This window comes from Pan troglodytes, chromosome 6 (assembly GCF_028858775.2).
Source record: "Pan troglodytes isolate AG18354 chromosome 6, NHGRI_mPanTro3-v2.0_pri, whole genome shotgun sequence".
In the NCBI taxonomy this organism is placed as follows: Eukaryota; Metazoa; Chordata; class Mammalia; order Primates; family Hominidae; genus Pan; species Pan troglodytes.
The window spans coordinates 85,499,758-85,527,386 of record NC_072404.2 but is presented as its reverse complement, the minus strand read 5'-3'; the positions used below and the strand labels follow the sequence as shown (position 1 = coordinate 85,527,386).

At 57.8% G+C, this 27,629-nt stretch overlaps 2 protein-coding genes across 9 annotated transcripts in view; one reads left to right on the top strand and one right to left on the bottom strand.

Moving 5' to 3' along the window:
• POR (cytochrome p450 oxidoreductase) overlaps positions 1-18,823 on the top strand; it is a 70,969-nt gene extending 52,146 nt beyond the window's left edge. For all 4 annotated transcript variants that reach the window (XM_016945830.3, XM_063814552.1, XM_016945833.4 and 1 more), the window contains exons 3-16: positions 4,517-4,565; positions 11,568-11,696; positions 12,459-12,608; positions 13,168-13,292; positions 13,632-13,721; positions 14,337-14,435; positions 15,506-15,622; positions 15,724-15,842; positions 16,744-16,925; positions 17,024-17,173; positions 17,545-17,815; positions 17,889-18,034; positions 18,123-18,205; positions 18,301-18,823. In XM_016945830.3, coding sequence (XP_016801319.1) covers positions 4,517-4,565; positions 11,568-11,696; positions 12,459-12,608; positions 13,168-13,292; positions 13,632-13,721; positions 14,337-14,435; positions 15,506-15,622; positions 15,724-15,842; positions 16,744-16,925; positions 17,024-17,173; positions 17,545-17,815; positions 17,889-18,034; positions 18,123-18,205; positions 18,301-18,445 — 1,855 coding nt within the window. In that variant the 3' untranslated portion in view covers positions 18,446-18,823. The remainder of the gene's footprint in view (positions 1-4,516; positions 4,566-11,567; positions 11,697-12,458; positions 12,609-13,167; positions 13,293-13,631; positions 13,722-14,336; positions 14,436-15,505; positions 15,623-15,723; positions 15,843-16,743; positions 16,926-17,023; positions 17,174-17,544; positions 17,816-17,888; positions 18,035-18,122; positions 18,206-18,300) is intronic.
• Positions 18,824-18,948: 125 nt separating this feature from the next.
• On the bottom strand, positions 18,949-27,477 carry TMEM120A (transmembrane protein 120A). 5 transcript variants are annotated; one of them, XM_016945837.3, is made up of 12 exons: positions 27,279-27,477; positions 25,253-25,371; positions 24,958-25,074; positions 21,965-22,024; positions 20,383-20,478; positions 20,214-20,303; positions 20,045-20,110; positions 19,885-19,946; positions 19,680-19,772; positions 19,500-19,564; positions 19,326-19,394; positions 18,949-19,249 (listed from the first exon to the last, which is right to left on the bottom strand). In XM_016945837.3, exons 1-12 carry the CDS (start codon positions 27,357-27,359, stop codon positions 19,136-19,138), a joined length of 1,032 nt encoding a protein of 343 aa, XP_016801326.1. In that variant the 5' UTR covers positions 27,360-27,477; the 3' UTR covers positions 18,949-19,135. The 5 variants fall into 5 exon arrangements, 4 of the variants coding, with proteins under 4 accessions (XP_016801326.1, XP_016801328.1, XP_016801325.1 ...); XM_016945839.3 differs by having other exon boundaries at positions 18,949-19,187; positions 27,279-27,461; XM_016945836.4 differs by having other exon boundaries at positions 25,253-25,425; positions 27,279-27,448.
• Between the last annotated feature and the right edge of the window lie 152 nt (positions 27,478-27,629).

Here is a 27,629-nt window from a genome sequence, read left to right as displayed (position 1 = left end):
GGCCCAGGCAACTTCCCCACCAGTACGGAACAGGGGATGCACAGGGCCGAACTTTCCATCTGCTGGCCCCTGCTGGTGTCCAGGAGAGAGCTGTGACCCTCTTTTTTCCTTAAGTCCTGGAGCTGAGAGTGAGAAGCCATGGGGTGCACGTACTCGTCTCCACCCGAGGAGCCCGCTCTGAGAAGGTCAGTTCCTGACACTGTCCCTGGCGGCAGACTGCCCTCATGCCCCTTGGCCAGGGGACGCCCGCACCCTCACTCGAGTGTGGGAGACTTCCTCCTGGTGGGGACCTGCTGGAGGCCTGAAGATGTGGCTGCCTGGAGTTAACAGCAAGGTCAGCCATTCCCAGGGTTGCTGCCCCTGTCTCTGGTGAGGGACTCAGCCAGGCCTAGGCACTGGTGGCCCCTGTGGTCCAGGACTTGCATGCTGCATTTCCCTGCTTCCAAAGGAAGGAATTTGGACTGGAGACCAGGAAGGCCTCATGCACCCTCTTCTCTGCCTATAAATAATCAGGTCCCCCATGCAAATCCAGGTCTAAGGTCCTCCGATGGAATGGAGCCCATTCAGAGCAGTCCAGCGTGGGCCCTCTCGGGCTAAGCCCGTGAACTTTGCTTCTTGGAGCCCCCAGCAGGGCCTTGGGTTGGGAAGGGAGTTTCCTGGCACCCTCCCCGGCAGGATGGGTTTAACCAGCAGGAACTTGAAGGAATTGTTCTGTGTTGCGCCAGTGACCTAGAGTCACAGGTCCGCCTCCAGCTCCTTGGGTTCCCTTTTCCCCCCTGGACCACTCACACTTCCTGGGTGAACCCTAGCCTTGGGGCAGAGTAGGCTGGCACACCTTGTCCACTCTGACGTTCCAGCCCAGAGGCTCCCCTGTCCACTCCCAAGGCCAGCCAGCCTGGCATTCTGCTTTGTCCAACTGCGTCAGGAGGTCACATGGAAACCCTCCTCCCCACCCACTCGCTGGGCTTCCGGGACGGGAGCCGAGCTTGGAAGTTGCCATCCCTTGGCAGCCCGCTTCCCGTGGGGCTGTCTCTCCAGGGGGCCGTTTTCTATTCCTGAGAAGACAGCCCAGCTCGTCCAAGAGGCCTTTCCCAGTTTCTTCAGCCATAAGCATCTGCTCCCTTTGAAGCCCTGTGGCGTGAACCTGTCCTGTCCCATCCGTCCCTGTGGCGTGAACTGTGCCATCCATCTATGTGGTCTTAGCACATGCCAGCTTGTGCCATGGATGTCTTTGAAATCACAGGCTGACCGCCTTCCAGGGAATGCCCTTTTTTCTACTGGGTGTTAACCAAGTTCCCCAGTCAGGCACCGGGGAGGCTGCAATAACCAGATGCAGCGCTTTAATAATAGTGTGGGCATGAGAGGGGCGGGGCCTGTGCAGTCCCGTGCCTGTCTAGTGTCAGAGCCAGGATTTAAAGCCAGGTCCGCCCTGCCATGTGGCTCTTCCCATCTTGCTGGGATCCTCCTCGGAGGCTGTCTTCCCCTGGCTGGAGGATTGGGCCTGTGAAGTCACAGGTTGTCTCGTTCTAGTCTCATGCCCTCGGTGCCTGGCGCAGTGCCTCCCGTGCCCCCACCCGGCTGGCCTGTGTTACCCGCCAGGCACTCACGGGGCACTGGAGTTTGCTCTTGTCCTTTTCTTCAGCAAATCTTCAGATCCACTTTGTTGGAGATAGAACTTCCCTGGAAGCATCTGTCCTTTGAGTAGAGATAGGGGTTGGCTTTTCAGCTGATGCCAGATCAGACCTCAGAGGTGGCTAGGGAGTGAGAAGTGCCTTCAACAGCCTCTTAGTCCGCCCCTGCCAGCCTCGTGCTGGACAGAGAACTCAGGGCTGGCCACCCTAGGAGGAGACACGGCGTCCTGTGCCGTGTGCTAGGCGTCGCGCTCATGGCAGGGATACATAGACAGCCCCCAAGGTTATTCAACCCAGGCTTCCAGTTAAGCCATGGGAATGTGCAGAGTAAAGTGCCTTGGCCGACCAGTGTGTGTGCCACAGCGAAGATGGCGACAGTAGCGTTGCTGCGTGAGGGGCAGGGACGGCCTCTGGGAGAGGAAAGTTAAGTTCTGTGGTAAAGGATGAGTAGAAGGTGGGAAGGGGTCACAGGAAGGGCCTTGTAGGCCCAGGGAGCCGTGTGGAAATGTGAGTAGCTTAGCGTAGCCCAGAGAGGTGGGAAATGGGGCCGGGCCACTGTGGGAGGGGTGTTCAGAATCGGCCACTTTTCTCTTGTTTAAAATATCTGCTCTTCTGGGGTCCCCTTACTCAGGGTGTAGCTATTCTAATTATCCTTATTGTTGGAGGCTTCAAAATCAATCAGTCGGGCCCCACATGTACCACTTCTGTTTATTTATATCGGTTGGTTGTTTGATTTACAGGGTCTCCCTCTGTCTCCCGGGCTGGAACCCGGGTGTTTGAAGCTGCAGTGAGCTATGATCGCACCGCACGGTCATGTGATCGCACGGTGGTGAGATCATCGCCCACTGCAGCTTCAAACACCCAGGTTCAAGGGATCCTCCCACCTCAGCCTCCTGAGTAGCTGGGACCACAGGCACAGACCACCACACCGGGCTAATTTAAAAAAATTTTTTTTTTATTTTTTAGAGGTAGAGTATTGCTGTTTTACCCAGTCTGGTCTCAAACTGGCCTCAAGTGATCCTCCCACCTTGGTTTCCCAAAGTGCTGGCATTACAAGTGTTGGCCACTGAGCTAGGTTCTTGGATACTCTCTTTAAGAAAATGCCTCTTCTTAGAAGTTGCAGTGAGCCAAGATCATGCCACTGCACTCCAGCCTGGGCGACAAAGCGAGACTCCATCTCAAAAAAAAAAAAAGAAAAAGAAAATGCCTCTTCAAGTCTTTTGATAGTTTTTCTGATGGAGGATTTGTCTTTTTCCTGTTGATTTGTAGGGCTTTCTTACATTCTCGATCAAAGTCTTTTGCCCACATATAAGTACATTACAAATATCCTCTCCCACACTGCAGCTTGCCTTTCCTTCCTTTAATGGCGTTATTTTATTTTTTTATTTTATTTTATTTTATTTATTTTATTTTATTTTAAATTTTATTTTATTTTATTTTATTTTATTTTTTGAGACAGATTCTCACTCTGTTGCCCAGGCTGGAGCACAGTGGCGTGATCTCGGCTCACTGCAACCTCCGCCTCCCTAGTTCAAGTGATTCTCCTGCCTCAGCCTCCCGAGTAGGTGAGATTACAGGTGCGCGTCACCAGGCCCGGCTAATTTTTGTATTTTTAGTAGAGACGGGGTTTTGCCATGTTGGTCAGGCTGGGCTCAAACTCCTGACTCAAGTGATCCTCCCGCCTCAACCTCCCAAAGTGCTGGAATTACGTGCATGAGCCACTATGCCCGACCAAAAATGTCATTTTAAATACAAAAATGTATTTTCATCTTCAGGTTTGTCACTTGATTCAGAATGGCCATATTTCAAATCTCCACCACCCAGAGGAAGGTGTTTCCCACCTTGCTGTATTCAGCCAGCGTTTTTCACCTCCTTCAGCTTGAAAGTCCTGGGCAAGGGGCACTGGGCTTGTTCCTCTGGCCCTGCAGGCTTGGGGCAAGGGTCAGAAGGAAACAGAAGAACGGAAAATGGGGCGGGGTGAGGGGTGGTGCGGGGGTGGAAGGCCAGAAGTCGACAGTGGACAGAAGATTGTGTCACCCCAGCCTGATCCTGAGGCTGGCGGGCACCAGGCTGCCCTCTGGAGGGGATGGACCCAGGTGAGGGCTGTAGTCCCAGGAACGCAGAGAAGGGAAAAATGAAATGTGGCCCAGTGCAGGGGAAGCGAAGGGGGTCTTTGAATCCCAGGGGAGCTGACCCTTGCGCAGGACCTTGAGGGCAGAGCGGGGGTCAGCCAGGTGAGGGGAGTGTGGCAGGAAGGCTCTGGGTGGAAGCGATGGCGTACACAGGATTCTGAGGCCACCATGCAGGGAGGGGGTGTGAATTAGGCATCAAGCTTGGTTTGTGGAGGGGAGTGGCAGGTGACGCTGGAGACAGACTCTGAGGGGACTCGTGTGCCCGGATCCCATGGGTCGTGGGAGCTGTTGAAGAGCGGAGCAGGGAAGTGGCAGATGTGAGAGGCAGGGGCTGGAGAAGGAAGAGGTGAAGAGGTGGAAGGTCAGGCTGAGGTCAGGCCGTGGGGACCTGGGCTGTGGGTGGGGAGGAAGAGGGAAGTGGAAACCTTGGCTCTTCCTTGAGGGAAACAAGCCCATATCTATCTGGGTGCAGGAGAGGTCTTGGCTTTGCAAAGCACTGGTGTCGCAAGAGGCTTTACTGTAGGGGAAATGGGAAGGGTGAGCTGGTGCGGGAGGCCTGGGAGCCCTGGTGTTGGATTAGAGGCCAGCTACTGGCTTAGCCCCTGGGGAGTGGCACGGGACAAAGCTGGAATGTCCCCTCCCTGTGTTGCCACAGCATCCCATGAAACCTGCATCTAAGGACACCCACGTCCCGTGACACCTGTGTCCCATGACACCTGCCTCCCACGCTCATTGCACACTTTTGTCTTGCAGGACCTCCTCTGTCAGAGAGAGCAGCTTTGTGGAAAAGATGAAGAAAACGGTGAGTTTCCTGCATGTCTTTACTCTTCTCAGGAAGCCTCGGCCCCGATGGGCATGTAATCAAGTCTAGCAGACGGCTGGCGTCACTGCATAGAGGATGTCCTGGTGGCCAGGAGAGGGAACGCATCCCGGCTCGCTTGGGAGTCATTCTTGCCTAACCAAAGCCCTGAAGCAGCTCTGCTGTTGCTGGGACAGTTTGTTTCCTTGAATCTTTACTTTTTGAACAAACCAAAGTCTAAGAACAGACCCTCCCTCTAACTCACGAAGCTTCTCCCGTCTGGCCCTGGCCTGTCCAGGAGCAGAGGTAAATCTCACAGAGCTGCGGTCGTGGCACCACTGCCATTTTCTCTCTGCTTTGTTTTTGTTACTTTTTTTTTTTTTTGAGATGGAATCTCGCTCTGTCACCCAGGCTGGAGTGCAGTGGCGCAATCTCGGTTCACTGCAAGCTCCACCTCCCGGGTTCAAGCCATTCTCGTGCCTCAGCCTCCCGAGTAGCTGGGATTACAGGTGCGTGCCACCACGCCCAGCTAATTTTTGTATTTTTAATAGAGATGGGATTTTACCATGTTGGCCAGACTGGTCTTGAACTCCTGACCTCAGGTGATCCGCCCGCCTGAGCGTCCCAAAGTGCTGGGATTACAGGCATGAGCCACCGCACCCAGCCAATTTAACTATTTAATTGTAGGCATCAGTACTACATTTACATAGTTAAAATAAAAACATCCACTATTCAGTGGAAAGCTCCCCTCTGCCACCCACTCATCCCCACTGTTCTTATTATTTATGGATCCTTCTAGAGTTCCTGTATGAACATACAAGTAAAACAAACAGAGACTCTTATTTTTAATTTAAAAAAACCTTTATTTTGTTTTAGAGACAGGGTCTCACTGTGTTGCCCAGGCTGGAGTGCAGCGGCGCCATCATAGCTCACTGCAGCCTCAAACTCCTAGACTCAAGCCATCCTCCTACCACAGCCTCCCAAGTAACTGGGACTACAGGTGCACACCACCATGCCTGGCTAATTTTTTAATTTATTCTTCATAGGAACAGGTTCTCGCTATGTTGCCCAGGCTGCTCTTGAACTCCTGGCCTCAAGCAATCCTTCTGCCTCCGCCTCCCAAAGTGCTGGGACTGTAGGTGCGAGCCATTGCATCCAGCCTACACTTTTCTTAAAACACAAAACGTGGCATACTACGTGCACTGTTCCAGACCTTGCCTTTTTTTTTTTTTTTTTTTTTGAGACAGAGTCTCGCTCTGTCGCCCAGGCTGGAGTGCAATGGCACGGTCTTGGCTCACTGCAACCTTCACCTCCTCGGTTCAAGTGATTCTCCCGCATCAGCCTCCGGAGTAGTTGGGGTTAGACGCCTGCCACCGTGCCTGGCTAATTTTTGTATTTTTAGTAGAGACGGGGTTTCACCATGTTGACCAGGCTGGTCTCAAACTGCTGACCTCGTGATCCATCTGCCTCGGTCTCCCAAAGTGCTGGGATTACAGGCGTGAGCCACTGCGCCCAGCTGACCTTGCTTTAAAAAAAAAAGAACACAAAACAACTTAATATGTCTCAAAGATCCTTCCATATCAATACAAAGATACTGCCATCATCTTAGCTGTACCATGATTCCATTATATGGCCATCTGGATTCACTGTAACGCACTTAACCCTGTCCTGTTAAAGATGGGCACTGGGGCTGTTTCTACTCTTTGGCTCTTACCAACAATGTCACTGTGAATATGTAGCTCGGTTTGCACATTTCAAATACAAAGCAGTCCCAGAAGTGGAATTGCTGGATTGGAAGGTAGATGTGTTTGCAATCATGATAGAAGCTACAAATCGTCCCCGTAGGAGTCACACCATGGCACGCACTCAAGAATAGCGACGTGTGAGAAAACTGTTCCCCACAGCCTTGCCAACAGTTCGTTATTAAAGTTTAGATTTTTGTCAGTTTTCTAGGCTTAAAAAAAAAAACTCAGTATAGTTGTAATTTACATTTTTATGAATGAGATTCAGTAGATTTTCACCCACCTAGGTCTAGATGGCTTCGTTTCTTTTTCTTTTTTCTTTTCTTTTTTTTTTTTTTTTTTTTTTTTGAGACAGGGTCTCGCTTTGTTGCCCAGGCTGGAGTGCAGTGGTGTGATCTCGGCTCACTGCAATCTCCACCTCCCGGGTTCAAGCAATTCTCATGCCTCATTCTCCTGAGTAGCTGGGATTACAGGTGCGTGCTACCATGCCTGGCTAACTTTTGTATTTTCAGTAGAGACAGGGTTTTGCCATGTTGGCCAGGCTGGTCTCGAACTCCTGACCTCAGGTCATCCACCCAACTTGGCCTCCCAAAGTGCTGGAATTACAGGCCTGAACCACCGCACCCAGCCTCTTTTTTCTTTTTTTAATAGATTCTCTCTTCACATCTTTTGCCTGCTTTTCTGTTGGGATTGATCTTTCTCCTTGAAATTATTAGGGAGATGAATCTCTTGTCTGTGATATAAGTTGAAAATATCTTGCCCGTTAAAGAGTTTGTCTTTTAGTGAGATTCCATCTCTTAAAAAAAAGTTTGTCTTTCAACCTAGCTGATCCCATTTTTATTTGTTTTGCTGTGTAAAAGTTACAGAGTCACCTATATGATTCTTTCTTTTCGTGACTTCTGGTCTTAGAGTCATAATTTGAAGGTCTTCCCCATGCTAAAGAGATAAAGATATTCCTGTATTTTTTTTTTCTAGTACTTTTAGGGTTTTGTTTTTCATATTCAAAATTTAAAATCTGATCTATTGGGAATTTATCCTGATGTAAGATGTGAGGTATGAATCCAACTCTACATTTTACATAGCTGTCTAAACACCATGTATTAGAGTCCATCTTTCCCCCACTGGTTTGAAATGCCACCTTTATCATATACTTAATTCCTAGGCTGGGCGCAGTGGCTCATGCCTGTAATCCCAACACTTTGGGAGGCCGAGATGGGCAGGTCGCTTGAGCCCACGAGTTTGAGACCAGCCTGGGCAACATGGCGAAACCCCATCTCCACAAAAAATAGAAAAATTAGCGAGACACAGTGGTGCGCGCCTATAGTCCCCGCTACCTGAGAGGCTGAAGTGGGAGGATAGCTTGAGCTTGGGAGGCACAGATTGCAGTGACCACTGGACTCAAACCTGGGCAACAGCTACACCCTGTGTCAAATAATAATAATAATAGCTGGGTCTCTGGGTTCTTTTCACTGGGCACAGCGTGTTCAAGGTTCACCCACGCTGTAGCATATGTTAGTACTTCCTTTTTATTGCCAAATAGTGTTTTAATATATGGATTCTTACTTATTTTTCCATGACTTTTAGGATCAATTTGTTGAGGAAAAAAGAGCTGTTCAGATTTTTTTTTTTTTTTTTTTTTTTTTGGTAGAGACTGGGTCTCACTCTGTTGCCCAGGCTGTTCTCAAACTCCTGGGCTTAAGCAGTCCTCCTGGTGTGGCCTCCCAGGGTACTGGGATTACAGATGTGAGCCACTGCACCCAGCTGGTTCAGATTTCTATTACATCATGCCACATTTCTCTAGTGACATAAATAGAGCTGCCATTTTTGTGGGTCGAGACTCCCTGTCCATAATCGGGGTGCTTTTCCATTGGCGTGAGTCCTTTGTGTGTAGTTCAGTAGCTTCTGACACATCTCTTACAAAGTTTATTTCTAGGTATTTTATATATTTTGATGCTCCTGTAAATATTTAGCTGCTATCTTAGGTCATCTTTTGTTCTCTTAACCTGATAATCATGAGCACTTTCTCTTCTATTAAGTATTTTTACAGTGATTATTTTAAAATATCCTTTTGGGCGAAAACCCTGTCTCTACTAAAAATACAAAAATTAGCCAGGCGTGGTGGCATGCACCTGTAGTCCCAGGTACTCGGGAGGCTGATGCAGGAGAATCACTTGAACCCGGGAGGCGGAGGTTGCATTGAGCCAAGATCGCACCACTGCACTCCAGCCTGGCCAACAGAGCAAGATTCCATCTAAAAAAAAAAAAAATCCTTTTGGCCGGATGCAGTGGCTCATGTCTGTAACCCTAGCACTTTGGGAGGCTGAGACGGGCGGATCACCTGAGGTCAGGAGCTTTGAGACCAGCTGGGCCAACATGGTGAAACCCTGTCTCTACTAAAAACACAAAAAATTAGCCAGGCATGGTGACGGACACCTGTAATCCCAGCTATTCAGGAGGCTGAGGCAGGAAAATCGCTTGAACCCAGGACGCAGAGGTTTCAGTGAGCCGAGATCGCACCACTGCACTCCAACCTAGGCGACAAGAGCAAAACTCTGTCTCAAGAAAAAAAAAAAAACAATTTTTAATGATTTAACAATGATTTGTAGAAAATTCAGGAACTTTAAAAAGTATAAGAACATTTATTGTAATCCCTAAGTTTTTTTTGGTGGTGGTTTTATTTTGAGACTCAGTCTCACTCCTGTCACCCAGGCTGGAGTGCAGTGGCTCAATCACAGCTCACTTCAGCCTCAACCTCCCAGGCTCAAGTGATCCTCCCACCTCAGCCTCCCAAGTAGCTAGAACCATAGGCATGCGCCACCACACCCAGATAAATTTTTTGTATTTTTAGTAGAGACAGGGTTTTGCCATGTTGCCCAGGCTGGTCTCAAACTCCTGGGCTCAAGTCATCCTCTTACCTCGGCCTCCCAAAGTACTAGGATTACAGAAGTGAGCCACTGCACCCGGCCGCCTAAGTTTTATTTTGTATGAGGTGGGATTCAGTGTGAAAACTAGAGACTACTTTAGGCATTTTAATCTGGAAGGGATTTCACACAGGGAAGGGGGCGCTTCCAGGTTACTGGAGGGGCTGAAGGAGCAGGTTGGTCTCTAAGATATCACAGAAGCAACCTGCAAGGTAGCTGCTCTGTTCGAATCCAGCCTGAAACTGTTGAGTTCAGGACACACCACGTGTAGCTGCGATCCAGGATAAGAAGCTACTTCTACAGCTGCCTCTGAACATCACATAAGCCGGTAGCCAGGGCTAGGAACTTGCAGTCTGGCTACCAAAACTATTAGAAATACCTCAGGTGGCTGGGCGCGGTGGCTTACGCCCGTAATCCCAGCACTTTGGGAGGCCAAGGTGGGCAGATCACCTGAGGTCAGGAGTTCGAGACCAGCCTGGCCAACGTGTTGAAACCCAGTCTCTACTAAAAATTCAAAAAAATTAGCCTAGCATAGTGGTGGGTGCCTGTAATCCCAGCTACTCAGGAGGCTGAGGCACGAGAATTGCTTGAACCCAGGAGGCAGAGGTTGCAGTGAGCTGAGATCGTGCCATTACACTCCAATCTGGGCGTCAGAGCAAGACTCCGTCTCACACACAAAAATAAAAAAAGAAAAGAAAAAAAGAAAAATGCGTCAGGCACTGAAGACCAGGCACTGCAGAGAACCTCACATGTGCATGAGGGGCCAGAAAGCCTTTGCCTCCCTTCCACCCTTCAGATCTTGCAAAGCACGTTCAGTTGGCTGAACCGAATTGGCTGCAACTCCAGCCCCAACGGGCTCTGGGGAATAGGATTTCAGGCTTTTCAACAGCTGCTGGAGGAGGAGGGTAGACTGACGAGTATGTGAGCCAGCCCCTAGGACCTTTCCCTGTTGTAAAATTTTATAATGAATATGTATTTAACCAGTAAAACACATCCAGAATGCCCCATTTAGGGACTCTCGGTATATTTCTTGCCAGTCTGTTTTCTTTGTGCCTGTGGGTATAGAAAGAAAATACATATGTATGTTTTGATATACATATCTATTATTTATATAACACAATTGGATTGTATAGCCAGCCCTGCATATCCGTGAGTTCGGAGTTCATGAATTCAACTGCAGATTGAAAATATTTGGAGAAAAAATGGATTGTTGTGTCTGTCCTGAACACATACTGTCATCTTACTATTCCCTAAACAATACAGCATAGCAACTATTTACAGAGAATTTACATTACATTAAGTATTATATTGATAAGTAATCTAGAGATGATTTAAAGTATGTTGGAGGATGTGTGTAGGCTACACACAAATACCACATCATTTTATAGCGGGGACTTGAGCATCCTTGGATTTTTGTTTTTTGTTTTTTTTTTGTGATGGAGTTTTGCTCTTGTAGCCCAGTCTGGAGTGCAATGGCGCGATCTCGGCTCACCACAACCTCTGCCTCCCAGGTCCAAGCGATTCTCCTGTCTCAGCCTCCCAAGTAGCTGGGATTACAGGCATGTGCCACCATGCCCGGCTAATTTTGTATTTTTAGTAGAGACAGGGTTTTCTCCATATTGGTCAGGCTGGTCTTGAACTCTCGACCTCAAGTCATCCACCCGCCTTGGCCTCCCAAAGTGCTGGGATTATAGGCGTGAGCTACTGGAGGTGGAGTCTTGCTCTGTCACCCAGGCTGGAGTGCAGTGGCGTGATCTCAGTTCACTGCAACCTCCACCTCCTGGGTTCAAGCTGTTTTCCTGCCTCAGCCTCCCTAGTAACTGGGATTACAGGTGCACGCCACCATTCCCGGCTAATTTTTGTATTTTTAGTAGAGATGGAGTTTCACCATGTTGGTCAGGCTGGTCTTGAACTCCTGACCTCAGGTAATCTGCCAGCCTCGGCCTCCCAAAGTGCTGGGATCACAGGTGTGAGCCACCACGCCCGGCTGCATCCTTGGATGTAAGTATCTGTGGGAGGTCCTGGAACCATTCCCCCACGGATAGGGGCTATACATTGGTTACTTTTTTTAACTTTGTTTTTTCCCCGTGTCATGAAAATGTCAGAAGTGTGATCTTGAGCAGCCGCGTGTGTGAGATTGCCTTGGTGACCTTTGCCCTCCTTTGCCACAGTGGCTGTGACAGTGAGAAGCGAGTCCCAGAGGAACTTAGAAGGGACTCAAAGCCAGGAAGGAAAGGGGGCAGCCTGGAGGGCCCCCGCCTGCCGGGCCTGCCCAGTGGGTGTTCACCGGAGCCGTGGCTGAGGTCTGTGGCCCTCACCAACCCTGTGTCTGCCTTCCTTAGGGGAGGAACATCATCGTGTTCTACGGCTCCCAGACGGGGACTGCAGAGGAGTTTGCCAACCGCCTGTCCAAGGACGCCCACCGCTACGGGATGCGAGGCATGTCAGCGGACCCTGAGGAGTATGACCTGGTAAGCTGCCACCGCGCGCTGGCCCCAGATGGAGGCAGTGGGTAGGACAGGGAGCAGGTCTGTAGGGCGCCCCTCAGCAGGGGGAGGCCGGCAGGGAGTGGGGTCCTGGGAAGACGTCCTCGGAAGTTGCCTTCCCGTGAGGGTCATTGCCATCCCTGCCCGGGCTGACTGATGGAAGGGCCATTCCTGCAGTTGCAGCCATGTGCCAGGCGTCCTTTCCCCAGGACTGGCCCTCCTCTGAGTGCCGGCTGCCCTCCTGGCGGCCGCCACATCTCCCAAACCAAACCCACCCTCCCCAGCTGCTCCACTCCCCTCTCCTCCGAGGTCTTGGTGACGGGCACCACCCCACAGCCATCTCCAGGCTGCATTTGCAGTTGATGAACAGTTTAGTTAGATATCAGTGTGCACCGGGGCTGTGCGGTGCCTGGGAGCTCTGGAATGATGAGGTTCCCAGGGTGGCCCCAGACCTGCATCAGCTCAGGAGGCTGCATTCTGATGGCTCTTTTGTGCCAAGCTTCACTTTCCTCTAGAAACACATCCTCTCCGCTCCAGCCTAACACGGGTGACCTTGTCCTGCCCACCTGGCACAAATGCCCATGCCCCAGCCCCTCCGTGTTGTTCCTTCTCTCTGATCCCACGACACTCAGACATCCCTGGCCTGGTGCCACCCTGGGCAGGACCTGGCCTTCCCCATCTGGTGCGGGTTGAACCTTGAACAGGCTCAGTCATGGCCGGGGCGCGGTCCTGTCCCTGTTTCTGCAGGCCGACCTGAGCAGCCTGCCAGAGATCGACAACGCCCTGGTGGTTTTCTGCATGGCCACCTACGGTGAGGGAGACCCCACCGACAATGCCCAGGACTTCTACGACTGGCTGCAGGAGACAGACGTGGATCTCTCTGGGGTCAAGTTCGCGGTGAGTCACCCAGAGACTGCTATGGGCTCCCGGTGGCCTGCAGTGCCTCCCTGGGGACTCCAGATCCATGTGTCTGAAAGGCAGCCCTCCAGACCCCCACCCTGTCCTCAGCAGCCAGGGCAGGCCGCTTGTGAGACCCTGTCCTCTGCCCCGGACCCCAGCACTACGAGAATGTCCCCTCCCTGTCCCCAGCCCCAGTCGGCTCCAGGGGGCATTGGGTGCTGGAGACTAAAGGCAAGAAGGGTCTGGCCGGACGACTGAGACCTGCCTGGCCTAGGAGAGCTGGAGCCCCAGCCCGTTGGGGAGGGTGGGCTGCCCCCACTTCCCTGTGAGTTGAGGCTGGCAGTGGACGGGGCAGGCTGTGGGCTGCAGGTCACCCAGATGAAGCCTCTTCAGTGGCCCAGTGTTCCTTGCAGTGCAAGGCGCCTGGTGGGACGGAGGCCTGCAGGTGTTGCCAGCAGCTCAGCCAGTGCTGTGGGGCCTCCCGTCCCGCCCCCATGGCCCCTCCCACTGGTCAGGTCGAGGGCCAGGCCTCAGAGCGGCCCCTGTGTCCACGCAGGTGTTTGGTCTTGGGAACAAGACCTACGAGCACTTCAATGCCATGGGCAAGTACGTGGACAAGCGGCTGGAGCAGCTCGGCGCCCAGCGCATCTTTGAGCTGGGGTTGGGCGACGACGATGGGAAGTGAGTGCCCACCCTGCCACCATGATCAGCGCGGCGGGCTTAGGCAGGGGCCGTGGAACGTGAGGGGCGCGCACACCATTGTGTCAGCTGAGACTTAGCGACACGCACCTCCAACACAGAGGGAAGGGGCTCTCCTGCCTCTGCCCTGCCCCTGCCAGTTTTGCTTTTCAGCTTGCCCAACTCCCTGGAGCCTTCCTGATGCTCTGGGTTTATGTCGCTGGGTGCCCCAGGGTGCACAGTCCTGAGCTTTGGGGATGGGGTGGGGTCGGGGCGTGCCTGGCACCAGGTACTGTTGCCACATGGGCCTCCCCTGAGCCGCTCCCCCTCTCCTCGGCCCAGCTTGGAGGAGGACTTCATCACCTGGCGAGAGCAGTTCTGGCCGGCCGTGTGTGAACACTTTGGGGTGGAAGCCACTGGCGAGGAGTCCAGGTGAGCAAGTGCCCGCAGGTGCGGTGGGTGGCCTGGGCGGGTCCCGTGCCGAGGGCAGCCACCCTGGAACGAGGGCTGGCAGTGGGTCGCAGCAAGGTTAGAAGACACTCCGTCATAGAGTTGAGGAGGGACCTTGGTCCCAGCCAAGGACTCACTCCCACGTTGCTCTGCACTGCCCTGGGGCAGCGGGGTGCATCCCACCTCTCGACAAGGACACAGCGCGTCGGGCTCTGTGGCTAGGTTCAACTTTGGCAAAAGGGCTCATTTCCTTCAAATCTGCCTCCACAGACTTGGCCAAAAATATAATGTTCCTCTCTGTGCCCTTGATGGCCCCTGGGTGCTGCCCGGGCTTCCTTACCTTCTCCCAGATGGAAGCCTGCCCAGCCCTGCCCTGGCTTCTGGGCGTCTGGCCCCCGGCAGCTCCACGCCGCCTCCCTCCTTGCTCCCTCGCCTGCCCTCCTTGTGCATCTGCAGCAGGGGCTCCCCTGCTTCTTGTCGTATGTACCTGGGACCTTGCCCCAAAGGCCATGCACGGTCTCCCCTGTAGTCCAACCCCTCCCTCTTGGGACTGACCCCTGCCGCTTCCCGGCCTCACCCTTGGTCTCCCCTTTCCAGCATTCGCCAGTACGAGCTTGTGGTCCACACCGACATAGACGCGGCCAAGGTGTACATGGGGGAGATGGGCCGGCTGAAGAGCTACGAGAACCAGAAGCCGTGAGTGGAGGGAGCGTGGCTTGGGGCAGACGGCTCTATGGCCACTGGTGCACCCCAGGCTCAGTCTGCCGTGTATCCCCATATCCCCACAGGGCCCTTCTCACCAGACCCCGTGCCCCGAGTGGGTGTGAGTGTCCACAGCCTGTCCACGGCCCGGCCCCAGGAGACTGGCACTCGCCCAGTTTGTACTGAGCTCACTTAGCCACCTTACTCTGCACTGCCCGGGGCAGCAGGACACATCCCACTTCTTGACAAGGACAGTGCATTGGCCTCTGTGGCTAGGATCCTCTTTGGCAGAAGGGCTCATTTTCTTAGAATCTATCTCCATAGATAGACTTGGGGGAGAAACCTGGCGTTCCTCTCTGTGCCCTTGATGGCCCCTGGTTGCTGCCCAGATTCCTGCCCGAGCCACCCAGGGAAGTCCTCGTGCCACTGCATCCAAGACCAGCTGCCCTGCTTTCTGTAGGCCTGCCCCAGCCTGGCTGGAGCGAGAAGCCCTGCATGTCCGTGGCTTTCCGGAGTGCAAGTTTCTCTCTTGTCCACGGTGTAGTCCAGGACGTGTGGGGGTGGGGGAGCTGTGCTCCTCATTTGGGGACCAGCTACCTTCCAGCCTGTGGCGCCGTCAGCTTGGGCCTCACAGTTCTTTTAGGGGCCAGCCTCAGTTTCCACATCTGTAAACAGACACTGATGACCCAGCTCTGCCCACGTGGTGGGACTATAGAGAGAACTGCATTAGGGCTGGGCGAGGTGGCTCACAGCTCTAATCCCAGCACTTTGGGAGGCCGAGGTGGGTGAATCACCTAAGGTCAGGAGTTCAAGACCAGCCTGGCCAACATGGTGAAACCCCGTCTCTAGTAAAAATATAAAAGTTAACCAGGCATGGTGGCGAATGCCTGTAATTCCAGCTGCTCAGGAGGCTGAGGCAGGAGAATTGCTTGAACCTGGGAGGCGGAGGTTGCAGTGAGCCGAGATCGCGCCGCTGCACTCCAGCCTGGGTGGCAGGGTCCTTGGAGTCGGAGACTCAGATCAAAGCCCCGGCCGCTCACTGTGCTTCTCTCCTCCCCACCTAGCCCCTTTGATGCCAAGAATCCGTTCCTGGCTGCAGTCACCACCAACCGGAAGCTGAACCAGGGAACCGAGCGCCACCTCATGCACCTGGAATTGGACATCTCAGACTCCAAAATCAGGTACCAGCTGCCACTGTCACCCCCTGAACCCTCACTCTGGGCCTCCTGACCTGGGGCAGGGCCAGCCTTCCGCCCCTCCCGAGCCTCACATCTCCCTCCAGGTATGAATCTGGGGACCACGTGGCTGTGTACCCAGCCAACGACTCTGCTCTCGTCAACCAGCTGGGCAAAATCCTGGGTGCCGACCTGGACATTGTCATGTCCCTGAACAACCTGGATGGTGAGTGCCACAGTCAGGGCGCCCTGCCGGGCTCAAGCAGCCGCGGGATTGGGCCTGTAGGAAGGCCCTGGGTTGAGCTTCTGCTTAGGCCTGAAGCCCCGGTGCCTGGGAGGCCCTTGCACCGAGACTTCACGGTTACAGGATCCCAAGCAAACGGGAGGCAGGGTGGCCCTAGGGGTCTAGCCCTCTCTGTCGGGGTTCCCCCTACCCCGACACTGTCATAGTCCTTTAAGGGAGTGAGGTGCTGAGGCCTGGTGGCAGAGGCAGCCCTGGCTCCCCCACGGCCACTGTGTCCTGCTGGGAAGGAGGGCCTGGCTCCACAACCCACCTCTGCCGGCCTGGGGCTGCCCCCACCTCCTCACTGAAGTCAGAAGTCAGCAGCCCTCCCAGGCCCCCAAGGGTGCTCAGTGGTGCCGAGTGGCAGTAGCCATTGCGTGGGGCTGCCTAGCCTGAGCCTCCCGCTGTGAAGCCCTCGGACCCCACTGGTCACCAACCTGGGCCGAGCCCACCTCGCCCCACCCCTGCTTGCCGGTCCTCAGCTGCCATGCCAGGGCTGCCCTTACTATCGGCTTCCGCAGCCCGCCTGTAGGGAAGCCTGGGCGGGGCTGTGTCAGACCGTGTAGTGTGCGGTGAAAGCACAGCGGGTGCGTTAGTGTGCAGGGGCTCCCCCGCACCTCCCCTAGCAGGGTCCTGCCTCTGATGAGGACTTCCTGTCTGGTTGGAGGCCCCAGACTTGGCCCCAGGGCCAGGGAGGCATCAGAGAGCATAGGCCTTGTTTCCAGCACCAGCTGGGGCACCTGTTGCCGCAGAGCCGGCCCAAGGTGTCACCCCCTCCCGCCGCAGCCACCCATCCCCAGGAGGCGGCCGCCTACCCCAAGTCCTGCCTGTCTCTTCCCCGCAGAGGAGTCCAACAAGAAGCACCCATTCCCGTGCCCTACGTCCTACCGCACGGCCCTCACCTACTACCTGGACATCACCAACCCGCCGCGCACCAACGTGCTGTACGAGCTGGCGCAGTACGCCTCGGAGCCCTCGGAGCAGGAGCTGCTGCGCAAGATGGCCTCCTCCTCCGGCGAGGGCAAGGTGCGCCCCCTCAGCCCCGCAACCTCCGCCCCATCACCCCGCCCTTTTCCGAGCTCCGTGGGCCCCAATCAGCCCCATCTCACCCCCGTGTCTCTTAGGAGCTGTACCTGAGCTGGGTGGTGGAGGCCCGGAGGCACATCCTGGCCATCCTGCAGGACTGCCCGTCCCTGCGGCCCCCCATCGACCACCTGTGTGAGCTGCTGCCGCGCCTGCAGGCCCGCTACTACTCTATCGCCTCATCCTCCAAGGTGAGGGCCGGCACTGCCCTGCCAGCCACACGCTGGAGGCCCAGCCCTGCTCACAGCAGGCAGAGTGCAAGGCGGCACAGGAGCTCCGAGATCCGAGCCCTGAGCTCCAGTTCCAGCCCCAGCGCAGCTCCAAATGCCTCCCCAGGCTGTGGACTCAAGTCGGGCTGGCTTGTGAGATTCTCAGCATCTGTGCAGCCCCGGTCCCCAGCACCAGTCCGGGAAGCCGCTGGGGAGGGGGCCTCTGAGGTTTGGGTGCCAGGTGGGCTGGAAGAGGCCCTGGGTGAGTGGGGCTGGCCTGCAGAACGGGACTTGGGGCCGGGGCTGGGCAGGGCCTCGGCTTGGCGGCGGAGCTCACACGGCCCTCCCCACAGGTCCACCCCAACTCTGTGCACATCTGTGCGGTGGTTGTGGAGTACGAGACCAAGGCCGGCCGCATCAACAAGGGCGTGGCCACCAACTGGCTGCGGGCCAAGGAGCCTGCCGGGGAGAACGGCGGCCGTGCACTGGTGCCCATGTTCGTGCGCAAGTCCCAGTTCCGCCTGCCCTTCAAGGCCACCACGCCTGTCATCATGGTGGGCCCCGGCACTGGGGTGGCACCCTTCATAGGCTTCATCCAGGAGCGGGCCTGGCTGCGACAGCAGGGTGAGTGGGGTCCCGTGGGGGAGAGGGGGTGATGACTGGGAGCCCCGCGCTCACCCCGGCCCCTGCCACGCAGGCAAGGAGGTGGGGGAGACGCTGTTGTACTACGGCTGCCGCCGCTCGGATGAGGACTACCTGTACCGGGAGGAGCTGGCGCAGTTCCACAGGGACGGTGCGCTCACCCAGCTCAACGTGGCCTTCTCCCGGGAGCAGTCCCACAAGGTGAGACGGGCGGGCACCCACGAAGGTGGGCATGAGGCTGGCAGGGCCACAGCGGCCCCCCCCCTCACAGTACCACCCTGGGCCCCAGGTCTACGTCCAGCACCTGCTAAAGCGAGACCGAGAGCACCTGTGGAAGTTGATCGAAGGCGGTGCCCACATCTACGTCTGTGGGTGAGTGAGTGGGGTCACTGGAGTAGGGGGCGGGGAGGACAAGGCCCTGCCTGCCACAGTTGGCCCAGCCCCCAGCACCCCCTCTTCCTGCCCAGGGATGCACGGAACATGGCCAGGGATGTGCAGAACACCTTCTACGACATCGTGGCTGAGCTCGGGGCCATGGAGCACGCACAGGCGGTGGACTACATCAAGAAACTGATGACCAAGGGCCGCTACTCCCTGGACGTGTGGAGCTAGGGGCCTGCCTGCCTGCCCCACCCACCCCACAGACTCCGGCCTGTAATCAGCTCTCCTGGCTCCCTCCCGTAGTCTCCTGGGTGTGTTTGGCTTGGCCTTGGCATGGGCGCAGGCCCAGTGACAAAGACTCCTCCGGGCCTGGGGTGCATCCTCCTCAGCCCCCAGGCCAGGTGAGGTCCACTGGCCCCTGGCAGCACAGCCCAGGGCCTGCACGGGGGCACCGGGCTCCATGCCTCTGGAGGCCTCTGGCCCTCGGTGGCTGCACAGAAGGGCTCTTTCTCTCTGCTGAGCTGGGCCCAGCCCCTCCACGTGATTTCCAGTGAGTGTAAATAATTTTAAATAACCTCTGGCCCTTGGAATAAAGTTCTGTTTTCTGTATTTGCCTGGTATTGTGTGAGTAGATCTGGGGCCTCCACCTGGATCAACTTAACTCAGACCCCAGGAACCCATGTGGTGGGGCCACCCAGCCCTCCCCTCCCCCAGGAGAACACACACGCTCAGGCCACCTCTGGGCCTCTCTTTATTGAGGGCACTGGGCCCAGGTCTTCCTTCAGGGCCCACAGAGCCCATAAAACCCAAGGGAGAACAGAAGAGACCCCCTGATACACGCACACTCGAGGGGCGCCTCCCATCCCCTCCCACAACACACAGGACAGAAGCCCCTCTGGGCCGGCAGGGGAAGGCCCAGCCTCAATCCTTCTTGCTCCCGTGCCGCTGACTGTGAAACTTCTGGTGCACAACCCTCAGGGTGGTGAAGAAATTGCCGAGGAAAAGGAGGAGGAAGGGAAAGCCGCACATAAGCACCTGCCGGAGGAATAGGGTGAGGGCTGGACATGGGCCTGGCCCCCCCATCCATCCTGTCCAGGGACCCCCGGCTCACCTGCCACTCCTTGCACTGAGGGTCCCGGGCCAGGTTGAACAACGTCAGCGCGTTAAAAAGCTGCCAGAACTGAGCAGGGAGGAGGCATTTTACTCAGAAGACCCAGTCCCTGCTGCAGCCCGAAACCGGCGCAGAGGACGGACAGACAGGCAGGGACACAAAGGCACGACTTACGTGTCCAAAGAAAAGAAAAGGCAGCAGGAAGGTGAGGCCCCGCCACATCCAGGACTGGAAGCCCTCTGCGGGGAGGAAGGTCAGGGCACAGGACGGCCAGGGACAGAGGGGACGCCACCACTCAGACCCGGGATGGGAGGAAAGGAGAATGTCCAGATGCCAGGGCCACTCTCGACTCACCCACAGTGAGGTCCATGGTGTGCCGCTCGCCCAGCGCCCGCAGGCGGTAGAGGCAGCCGCTCTGGTAGTAGTACTGGAGAAACTGCACGAAGCCTGGGCCGGGCGGAGGACAGAGGAGCAGGGCTGAGCCCCGGGAGGGGTTCCCTGCCCCTGCCCCCCACCACGGGTGCCTCCAGGGCTCAGCACAGACATCTGGGACACTCACTCTGGTACATGGAAAAGGAGAGGAATTGGTTCCGGAATTTCTGGTACATGAGACCATCGGGCCTAAGATAAAAAGTGGAGGGCAGTGTGGGGACCCTTGGGGACGCCGTGTATCCCCTCCTTGTCCCAGCTCCTGCCCCTGCCGGGGCCCAGCCACTCACCACGTCAGCATGACTCCCGACAGGAAGGTGGACACGTAGTGATGGAACACCCACCAACCTTTGATCCTGGAGCAGAGAGCCACCATCACCCCCAGGGCCTGTTCCTGCTTCCCGGAGGGTCCTGGCACCCCATTCCATGCTCCCCTCCCTCAGGGCCCACCCTGCCCACCGGGAGCCGTTGTTGATGAGGATGCTCTCCCGGATGGTCAGGGTGCAGTAGTACCAGACCAGCAGGAAGTTGAAGGCAGCATCTGTCACCCTGCGGAGGGAGGGGACCGAGGGTTGGTACTGCAGCGACTGGGGATGGGGTGGGTCCTCGGCCGGGGTGGGACGCCCACCTGGAGTTGAGCAGGAAGCGGCAAGTGAAGGAGATGAGGATGAGGATGATGGTGAGGTAGAGCTTGAACTTCTCATACTCGTCCTTGTAGGCAAACCTGGGGGGCGCAGGCCGGTGAGACGGGTGGGGTGCTGGTGGGGCCCATGTGTGCCCCCACTCCGGGAGGGCAGCTGAGCCAAGGGAAGTCGGATGGAGGAGAAGGCCGGGTTGGGGGGTGGAGGGGAAGGCCAGGTGGGGTGGGGGCTGGAGGGGAAAGCCGGGTGGAGGGGAAGGCCGGGTGGAGGGGTGGAGGGGAAGGCCGGGTGGAGGGGAAGGCCGGGTGGAGGGGTGGAGGGGTGGAGGGGAAGGCCGGGTGGGGGGCTGGAGGGGAAGGCCGGGTAGGGGGTGGAGGGGAAGGCCGGGTGGGGGGGGTGGAGGGGAAGGCCGGGTGGGGGGGGTGGAGGGGAAGGCCGGGTGGGGGGGGTGGAGGGGAAGGCCGGGTGGGGGGGTGGAGGGGAAGGCCGGGTGGGGGGGTGGAGGGGAAGGCGGGGGGGGTTGTGGACGGGAAGGCCGGGTAGGGGGGTGGAGGGGAAGGCCAGGTAGGGGGGTGGAGGGGAAGGCCGGGTGGGGGGCTGGAGGGGAAGGCCGGGTGGGGGGCTGGAGGGGAAGGCCGGGTGGGGTGGGGGGTGGAGGGGAAGGCCGGGTGGGGTGGGGGGTGGAGGGGAAGGCCGGGTGGGGTGGGGGGTGGAGGGGAAGGCCGGGTGGGGTAGGGGGTGGAGGGGAAGGCCGGGTGGGGTGGGGGGTGGAGGGGAAGGCCGGGTGGGGTAGGGGGTGGAGGGGAAGGCCGGGTGGGGTGGGGGGTGGAGGGGAAGGCCGGGTGGGGTGGGGGGTGGAGGGGAAGGCCGGGTGGGGTAGGGGGTGGAGGGGAAGGCCGGGTGGGGTAGGGGGTGGAGGGGAAGGCCGGGTGGGGTGGGGGGTGGAGGGGAAGGCCGGGTGGGGTGGGGGGTGGAGGGGAAGGCCGGGTCGGGTGGGGTGGGGGGTGGAGGGGAAGGCCGGGTGGGGGGTGGAGGGGAAGGCCGGGTGGGGGGTGGAGGGGAAGGCCGGGTGGAGGGGTGGAGGGGAAGGCCGGGTGGAGAGGTGGAGAGGTGGAGGGGTGGAGGAGTGGAGGGGTGGAGGGGTGGAGGGGAAGGCCGGGTGGAGGGGTGGAGGGGAAGGCCGAGTTGGGGGGTGGAGGGGAAGGCCGGGTTGGGGGGTGGAGGGGAAGGCCGGGTTGGGGGGTGGAGGGGAAGGCCGGGTTGGGGGGTGGAGGGGAAGGCCGGGTTGGGGGGTGGAGGGGAAAGTGGGGTGGAGGGGAAGGTGGGGTGGAGGGGAAGGCCGGGTGGGGGGGTGGAGGGGAAGGCCGGGTGGGGGGGTGGAGGGGAAGGCCGGGTGGGGGGGTGGAGGGGAAGGCCGGGTGGGGGGGTGGGGGGGAAGGCCGGGTGGGGGGGTGGGGGGGTGGGGGGGAAGGCCGGGTGGGGGGGTGGGGGGGTGGAGGGGAAGGCCGGGTCGGGGGGAAGGCTGGGTGGAGGGGTGGAGGTTGGGGGGTGGAGGCCCAGCCTGATTACTTAGCCTGCTTGCTCAGGAGCGTGACGTTGACGTTCCCCAGAACCAGGCTCAGGTACAATCTAGGGAAGGGGGTGGCGGGGTGAGGAGAAGCCCGAGTGACAGACAAGCCACCGGTACTCAGCCAAGCCTGCCAGGCCAGAGCCTGGGCCACCACCCGACCCCCTCACCCACTGCTTTCCGCAGGGCCTCGGCATCGGGTTCTGACCTTGGGGGCTGCAGACCCACTCCCTGCCATGCCCAGCCTTCCTCGCCGCCTGCTCCGGAATCCTGACCCCCGGAGGAAACAGTGTTCCCCCCCATCTCCAGAGTCTTGCCAGAAACTCCCCCACCTCAGGGCACCAAGAGAACCCGGCTCTCCCTCCCTGCTGAGGGCCGTCCCCCTGTCCCCGATTGCTCCCCTGTGCGATGGCCACCACCTCCCCCCCAGCTCCCTGCCACCTCCCCCCCAGAACCTGCAGTACTGGGTTCCACTTCAGAGACCCACACACCTGGCCACATCTAGGACGACCTCCCAAACCAGAACAGAAACTCAGAGCTCTGACTGTGGGCTGACCCCAAGTGCTCAGCCTCCCGGGGCGTTTCTTCCCACCATGACCCCCCTTGTCCCTCACCGAGGCCCCCACGCTCTCCAGTCCCAGATCTCATCGGAGCTGGCTGAGTCCCCAGGCCACCCGCCAATTACACCACTTTTTTGCCAATCCCCTTCATGTCCAGCCTCCACACCCACCAACTGAGATCATCTTGCCCTTCTCTGCCAGAGATACTCCAAGAGGTGACAGCAAAGTCACGGTCACTTTCTCAGCACCTGCCCCAGACACATGGGCTCTTGTTCACACTCAAGCCAAACAGACAGAGGCTCAGCATGGTTAGGCAATTTGCCCCAAGGCCACAAAGAACTTCTGGGACAGCCATGCTTCTCCCTCTACAGAATGCTCCCGGCACAGTGCTCCCCAAGCAGGCCAGCTCCAGCCTCCACTGCCAACCCACCAGGCTGCGGATGTGTCCCCACTCAGCTCGCCATCTGGTTCCCAGCACTGGCCTCTCCACATCCTCTCCCGGAAACCCTCTACCCTGTCTCCTCCCACCTCGGGCCCCACCTGCAACACTGCAGAGAAGACAGCCTGACTCCTGCTCTATGGGGAGCACTGTGCCGGGAGCACTATGCCGGGAGCACTCCTCACTCTCCTCTGCACCCTCCATCCCCCACTAGCCCTTCTCGCTCTCCCCGGGCTTCCCTCCATCACCTCCTGCCCTTCTCCTGGGTCTTTCCCCTCTCGGCCCCTCTTCTCAGCAGGTGGATGTGCTCGAGTCTTCCCAGAGGCAAAGTAACCCCACAAACAGGCAGTAGCTGCCCCTCAACCCAGTGCTAATTTCCAGTTCCTAGTTGCTAATTCTCTCCCTCCACTCACAGCCAAGCTCTAAAAAGTCTGCCAGAGGGCTGGGTGCGGTGGCTCACACCTGTAATCCCAGCACTTTGGGAGGCCGAGGCGGGTGGATCATGAGGTCAGAAGATCGAGACCAGCCTGACCAACATGGTGAAACCCCATCTCTACTAAAAATACAAAATACAAAAATACAAAAATTAGCCGGGTGTGGTGGCGGGCACCTGTAATCCCAGCTACTCCAGAGGCTGAGGCAGGAGAATCGCTTGAACCACGGAGACAGAGGTTGCAGTGAGCCGAGATCAAGCGACTGCACTCCAGCCTGGCGACAGAGTGAGACTCTGTCTCAAAAAAAAAAAAAAAAAAAAAAAAAAAAAAAAAAAGTCTCCTAGACTTGGCTGTCTCCCTTCCTTGGCTCTTCTGTCATTCCCAAGATCAACATCCATCCCGTTCCACCAAATGGTTCTGCCAAGATGACCCGACTTCCAGGAAGCGCATCCCCTTCCTTATCACAGGACTGACCCCAGGCTACTGACACTCCTTTCTTCTCCCTGCCTTCTGGGCCACGCCCTCTCCCAGCTATCTCCCTGCCTGCAGCCTCTGCTGGGATTTTTTGCTCAGCAGGGGGTTTTGCACTGCCCCGTCCGTCCTCCTGGGTGACAGCTGCTGGCCTTTCCAGGTGCACATTCCACCGCCCCTGCCCGCCTACTGGGCTCAAGGCAAGAGCTGCAGCCCAGCAAAGCCTCTGATCTCTTGGCTGCCTCTCACCTCCCGCCCCGAGCTCTGGCCACTACAAGTTCTGCTCATGGCCCGTCCACCTGCTGCTACCTCTCGCCCTCAGCCCATGTGTCTGCCTCATTTTTTTTATTTATTTACTTATTTATTTTTTAAGACAGAGTCTCACTCTGTTGCCCAGGCTACAGTCCGGTGGTGCGATCTCGGCTCACTGCAGGCTCCGCCTCCCGGGTTCAAGTGATTCTCCTGTCTCAGCCTCCCAAGTAGCTGGGATTACAGGTGCATGCCACAATGCCCGGCTAATTTTTGTATTTTTAGTAGAGATGGGTTTTACCATGTTGCCCAGGCGGGTCTTGAACTCCCGACCTCAAGCAATCTGCCTTGGCTTCCCAAAAAAGTGCTGGGATTACAGGCATGAGCCACCGCGCCCAGCCTATTTGTTCTTTTTAAATAAATAGAGACATAGGGTCTCAGTATGTCACCCAGGCTGATCTTGAACTCCTGAGTTCAAGTGATCCTCCCACCTCCATCTCCCAGAGTGCTGAGATTACAGGTGAGAGCCACCGTGCCCGGCCCACTCTCTTTATTCTGTAAGACTCAGCCCACCCATCCCCTAATCCAGGAAGCCTTCTGCAACCTCCTGGACTGGGTCAGGTGTCCCTCACTGTGCCACCTCATTCCCCATGCTACGAAGCACCTATCACAGTGAAATGTCACTCTCAGCCAGGTGTCTCCCCTGAAGTCAGCACTGGGCCTCATTGCTCAGCCTGTACTGGGCCCAGGGAACATTTGCGACTATAATGACCAAGAGGAGGCAGCACCCAGCTTCAGGAGTGGCTGTGAACTGAGCTGGGGGTGGCAGTGGGGGCCCTCACCCATTCTTCTTAGGCAAATAGGCCTCCATGTCAAAGAAGAGGCCTTGGCGCTCTTTCATCTGGTTCTCCAGCTCCTGTGCGGCCCCCTCGGCCTCTGCTGGGAGGGAGGGTTTGCATCTGCAGGTAAGGCCAGAAACAGTCAGGGCAAGAGGACTCCCAAGTGTCCTCCCTGACTCCCACAGGGGCAGAAGGGCAAACACGGCCCAGAGAGGGGAGGGGCGGTGCCCAGGGTCTCACAGCGCCAGCCTTCCCACCCCACACTCAGCCCATGGCGGGTGGGGTAGGGGATCCTAACTTCTTCAGGGCGAGGGCCAGCTCCTGGAGCCGCTTCTTCTGCCTCGTGATGGAGCTGGTGCAATTGTTCTGAAGTTTGGTCAGCTCCTCCAGCTTCAGGCGGTAGAGCCGATGGGTCTCCTGGGGTCCGGAGGGGAGAGGCTCAGGCCAGTTGGGGAGCCACTGAGCCAGAGCCTGCAGGCAGGACGTGGAGCTTGGGCTCCCCCAGGGCTGCTGGGAGGGTCTCGCTCAACGGGAAAGGAGGCAGAACTGTGCCTGCCCAGGGATGAGGTGGCTGTCTCCCCAAGGCAGGCAAGGACCTGGGTGTCCTCCTGTGAGCCCAGAGACCCCGACAGCACCCCTCCTCCAGAAACAGACTGTTTTTTGTTTTTGTTTTTGTTTTGAGACAGTCTTGTTCTGTTGCCCAGGCTGAAGTGCAACGGCACGATCTCAGCTCACTCCAACCTCCGCCTCCCGGGTTCAAACCATTCTTCTGCCTCAGCCTCCCAAGTAGCTAGGATTACAGGCACCCGCCATCATGCCTGGCTAATTTTTGTATTTTTGTAGAGACAGGGTTTCACCATGTTGGCCAGGCTGGTCTTGAACTCCTGACCTCAGGTCATCCGCCTGCCTCGGCCTCCCAAAGTGCTGGGATTACAGGCATAAGCCACCGCGCCCAGCCAAGGTTTTCTTAGTCTCAGCCCATCTGCTAGTTGTCCCCACCCTACAAGGACTGACTCTTTCTCCTACCTTGAGTCTGGAGCTTAGGCCCCCAGGGCCACCTCCTGGACCAAGCAGGCAGCCCAGAGCCACCCTTCTATCCTCTCAGCTCCTCCTGCCTATCTAGCCTTCCAGTACAGGAGGAGCTCAGGTTCTCAGGAATCCCTGACATCTTCTTCCCAGGTTAAAGGTCATCAGGTTTCAACCCTAGACCCTCCTGCTCTAAGGCCAGCCCCACTCCCTTCCCCCAGCACCTTTGGCCCAAGGCTTCCCCGAGCACTTTGCCCTGGTAGGTGAGTCTCAAGAAGGCGCAGCCTAGAGATGGGGCAAGGGGCAGTGTGAGGAGAGCCAAGCAGGGGCTGTGGCCAGGACAGCGGCGGCCAGGCGGGGAGACTGGGTCTGCTCAGTCTCTGGGGAGAAGCACCAATGGCAGGGGCCTTGGCAGGGCCAGGGGCAGCTGGGTTTCAATGCCCACAGGAAGCAGTTGGAACCAGTCCAGGAGAGGCCAAGGGCTAACCAAGCCATCAGCTGGCCAGGGCTCTACTCTGAATCTTGTTTCTCATGCCCAGGAGGGGTCACCACGCCCCCTCGGACCCCAGCACGTGCCACTTCTGCCCACCCACAGCCACCGCCCTCTTCCCTGCCTGGATGAAGCCAACAGCCTCCTCCTCCCTGGCCTCTGGACAGAACAGCCACGGTGGCCCTGGGGAGCTCAGTCCAGACAATTCCTCCCGTAGCTTTCCACTGGCCTCGGAGGGACTCTGATCTCTGCCAGGCCAGGGCGTCCCTGCAGGGCCTAGCCCCGCCCACCCCTCCCCTGGTTCTCCTTGATGCAGCCACATGGGCCTGTCAAGTCCCCTCTTTCCTTCTAAAGGCCTCGGCGGCGCGCGGTATCCCTCTGCCTGGGGCACCCCCCATCCAGGCCGAGGACACCCCCCTAAACGCTGCTCCCCCGACCTGGGCTGCCTCTCGGGCGCTGCCCGCTGCGCGTTTGCTGAGTGGCTGACCCAAGGCTGGGCTCGCCTGTGTGTGACTCAGGCGGCCGCTCTCTTCTGGGAAGGCACGGGGTCGGGGTCTGGGCCCCTTTCCAAGGCCCTCATTGGAAGCCGAGGTCGCCCAGCGCGATGGGGTCCCGCCGGGGTTCCCGGACACTGGAGGTGGTGGCAGTGGACACCAGGACCAGGGGCCTCGCCCCCCTTGGCAGTGACGCCAGGGCCCCGACCCCTGACCCTTAGCTCCCCACTGCCTGACCCAGGGCTGCCCGACCCTTGACCCTGAGCCAGCGAGACGCGGCTCAGGGGCGACCGGGCGTCCGCAGCGGCGCTAACCTGGATGTTCTGGAAGTCCTGCTGTAGATCCTCCCAGTCCCGCAGGCAGTCGCCCAGCGGGCCCGGGGGCGGGGGCTGCATGGCTGCAGCGCCAGGAGCCAGTAGTGGAGGACGGCGCAGCAACCCCGGCCCACCCGAGGCTCCTCCGCCACCGCCCCCGTCCGCTTCCGGGCTCGCGCCGCCACGGGCACCAATGGGAAAAGGCCACGCCCCCCACCCCAGCCAATCCGGGACAGGGGCGGGGTAGGGGCGGGGCCGTATGCAAGGGCGGTTGCTAGCCCCGGGACTCGCGGCCTGGACCGGGACTGGGACGGCTGCAGCCCCCGGGCCTGGACTGCACTGACTGTGCCA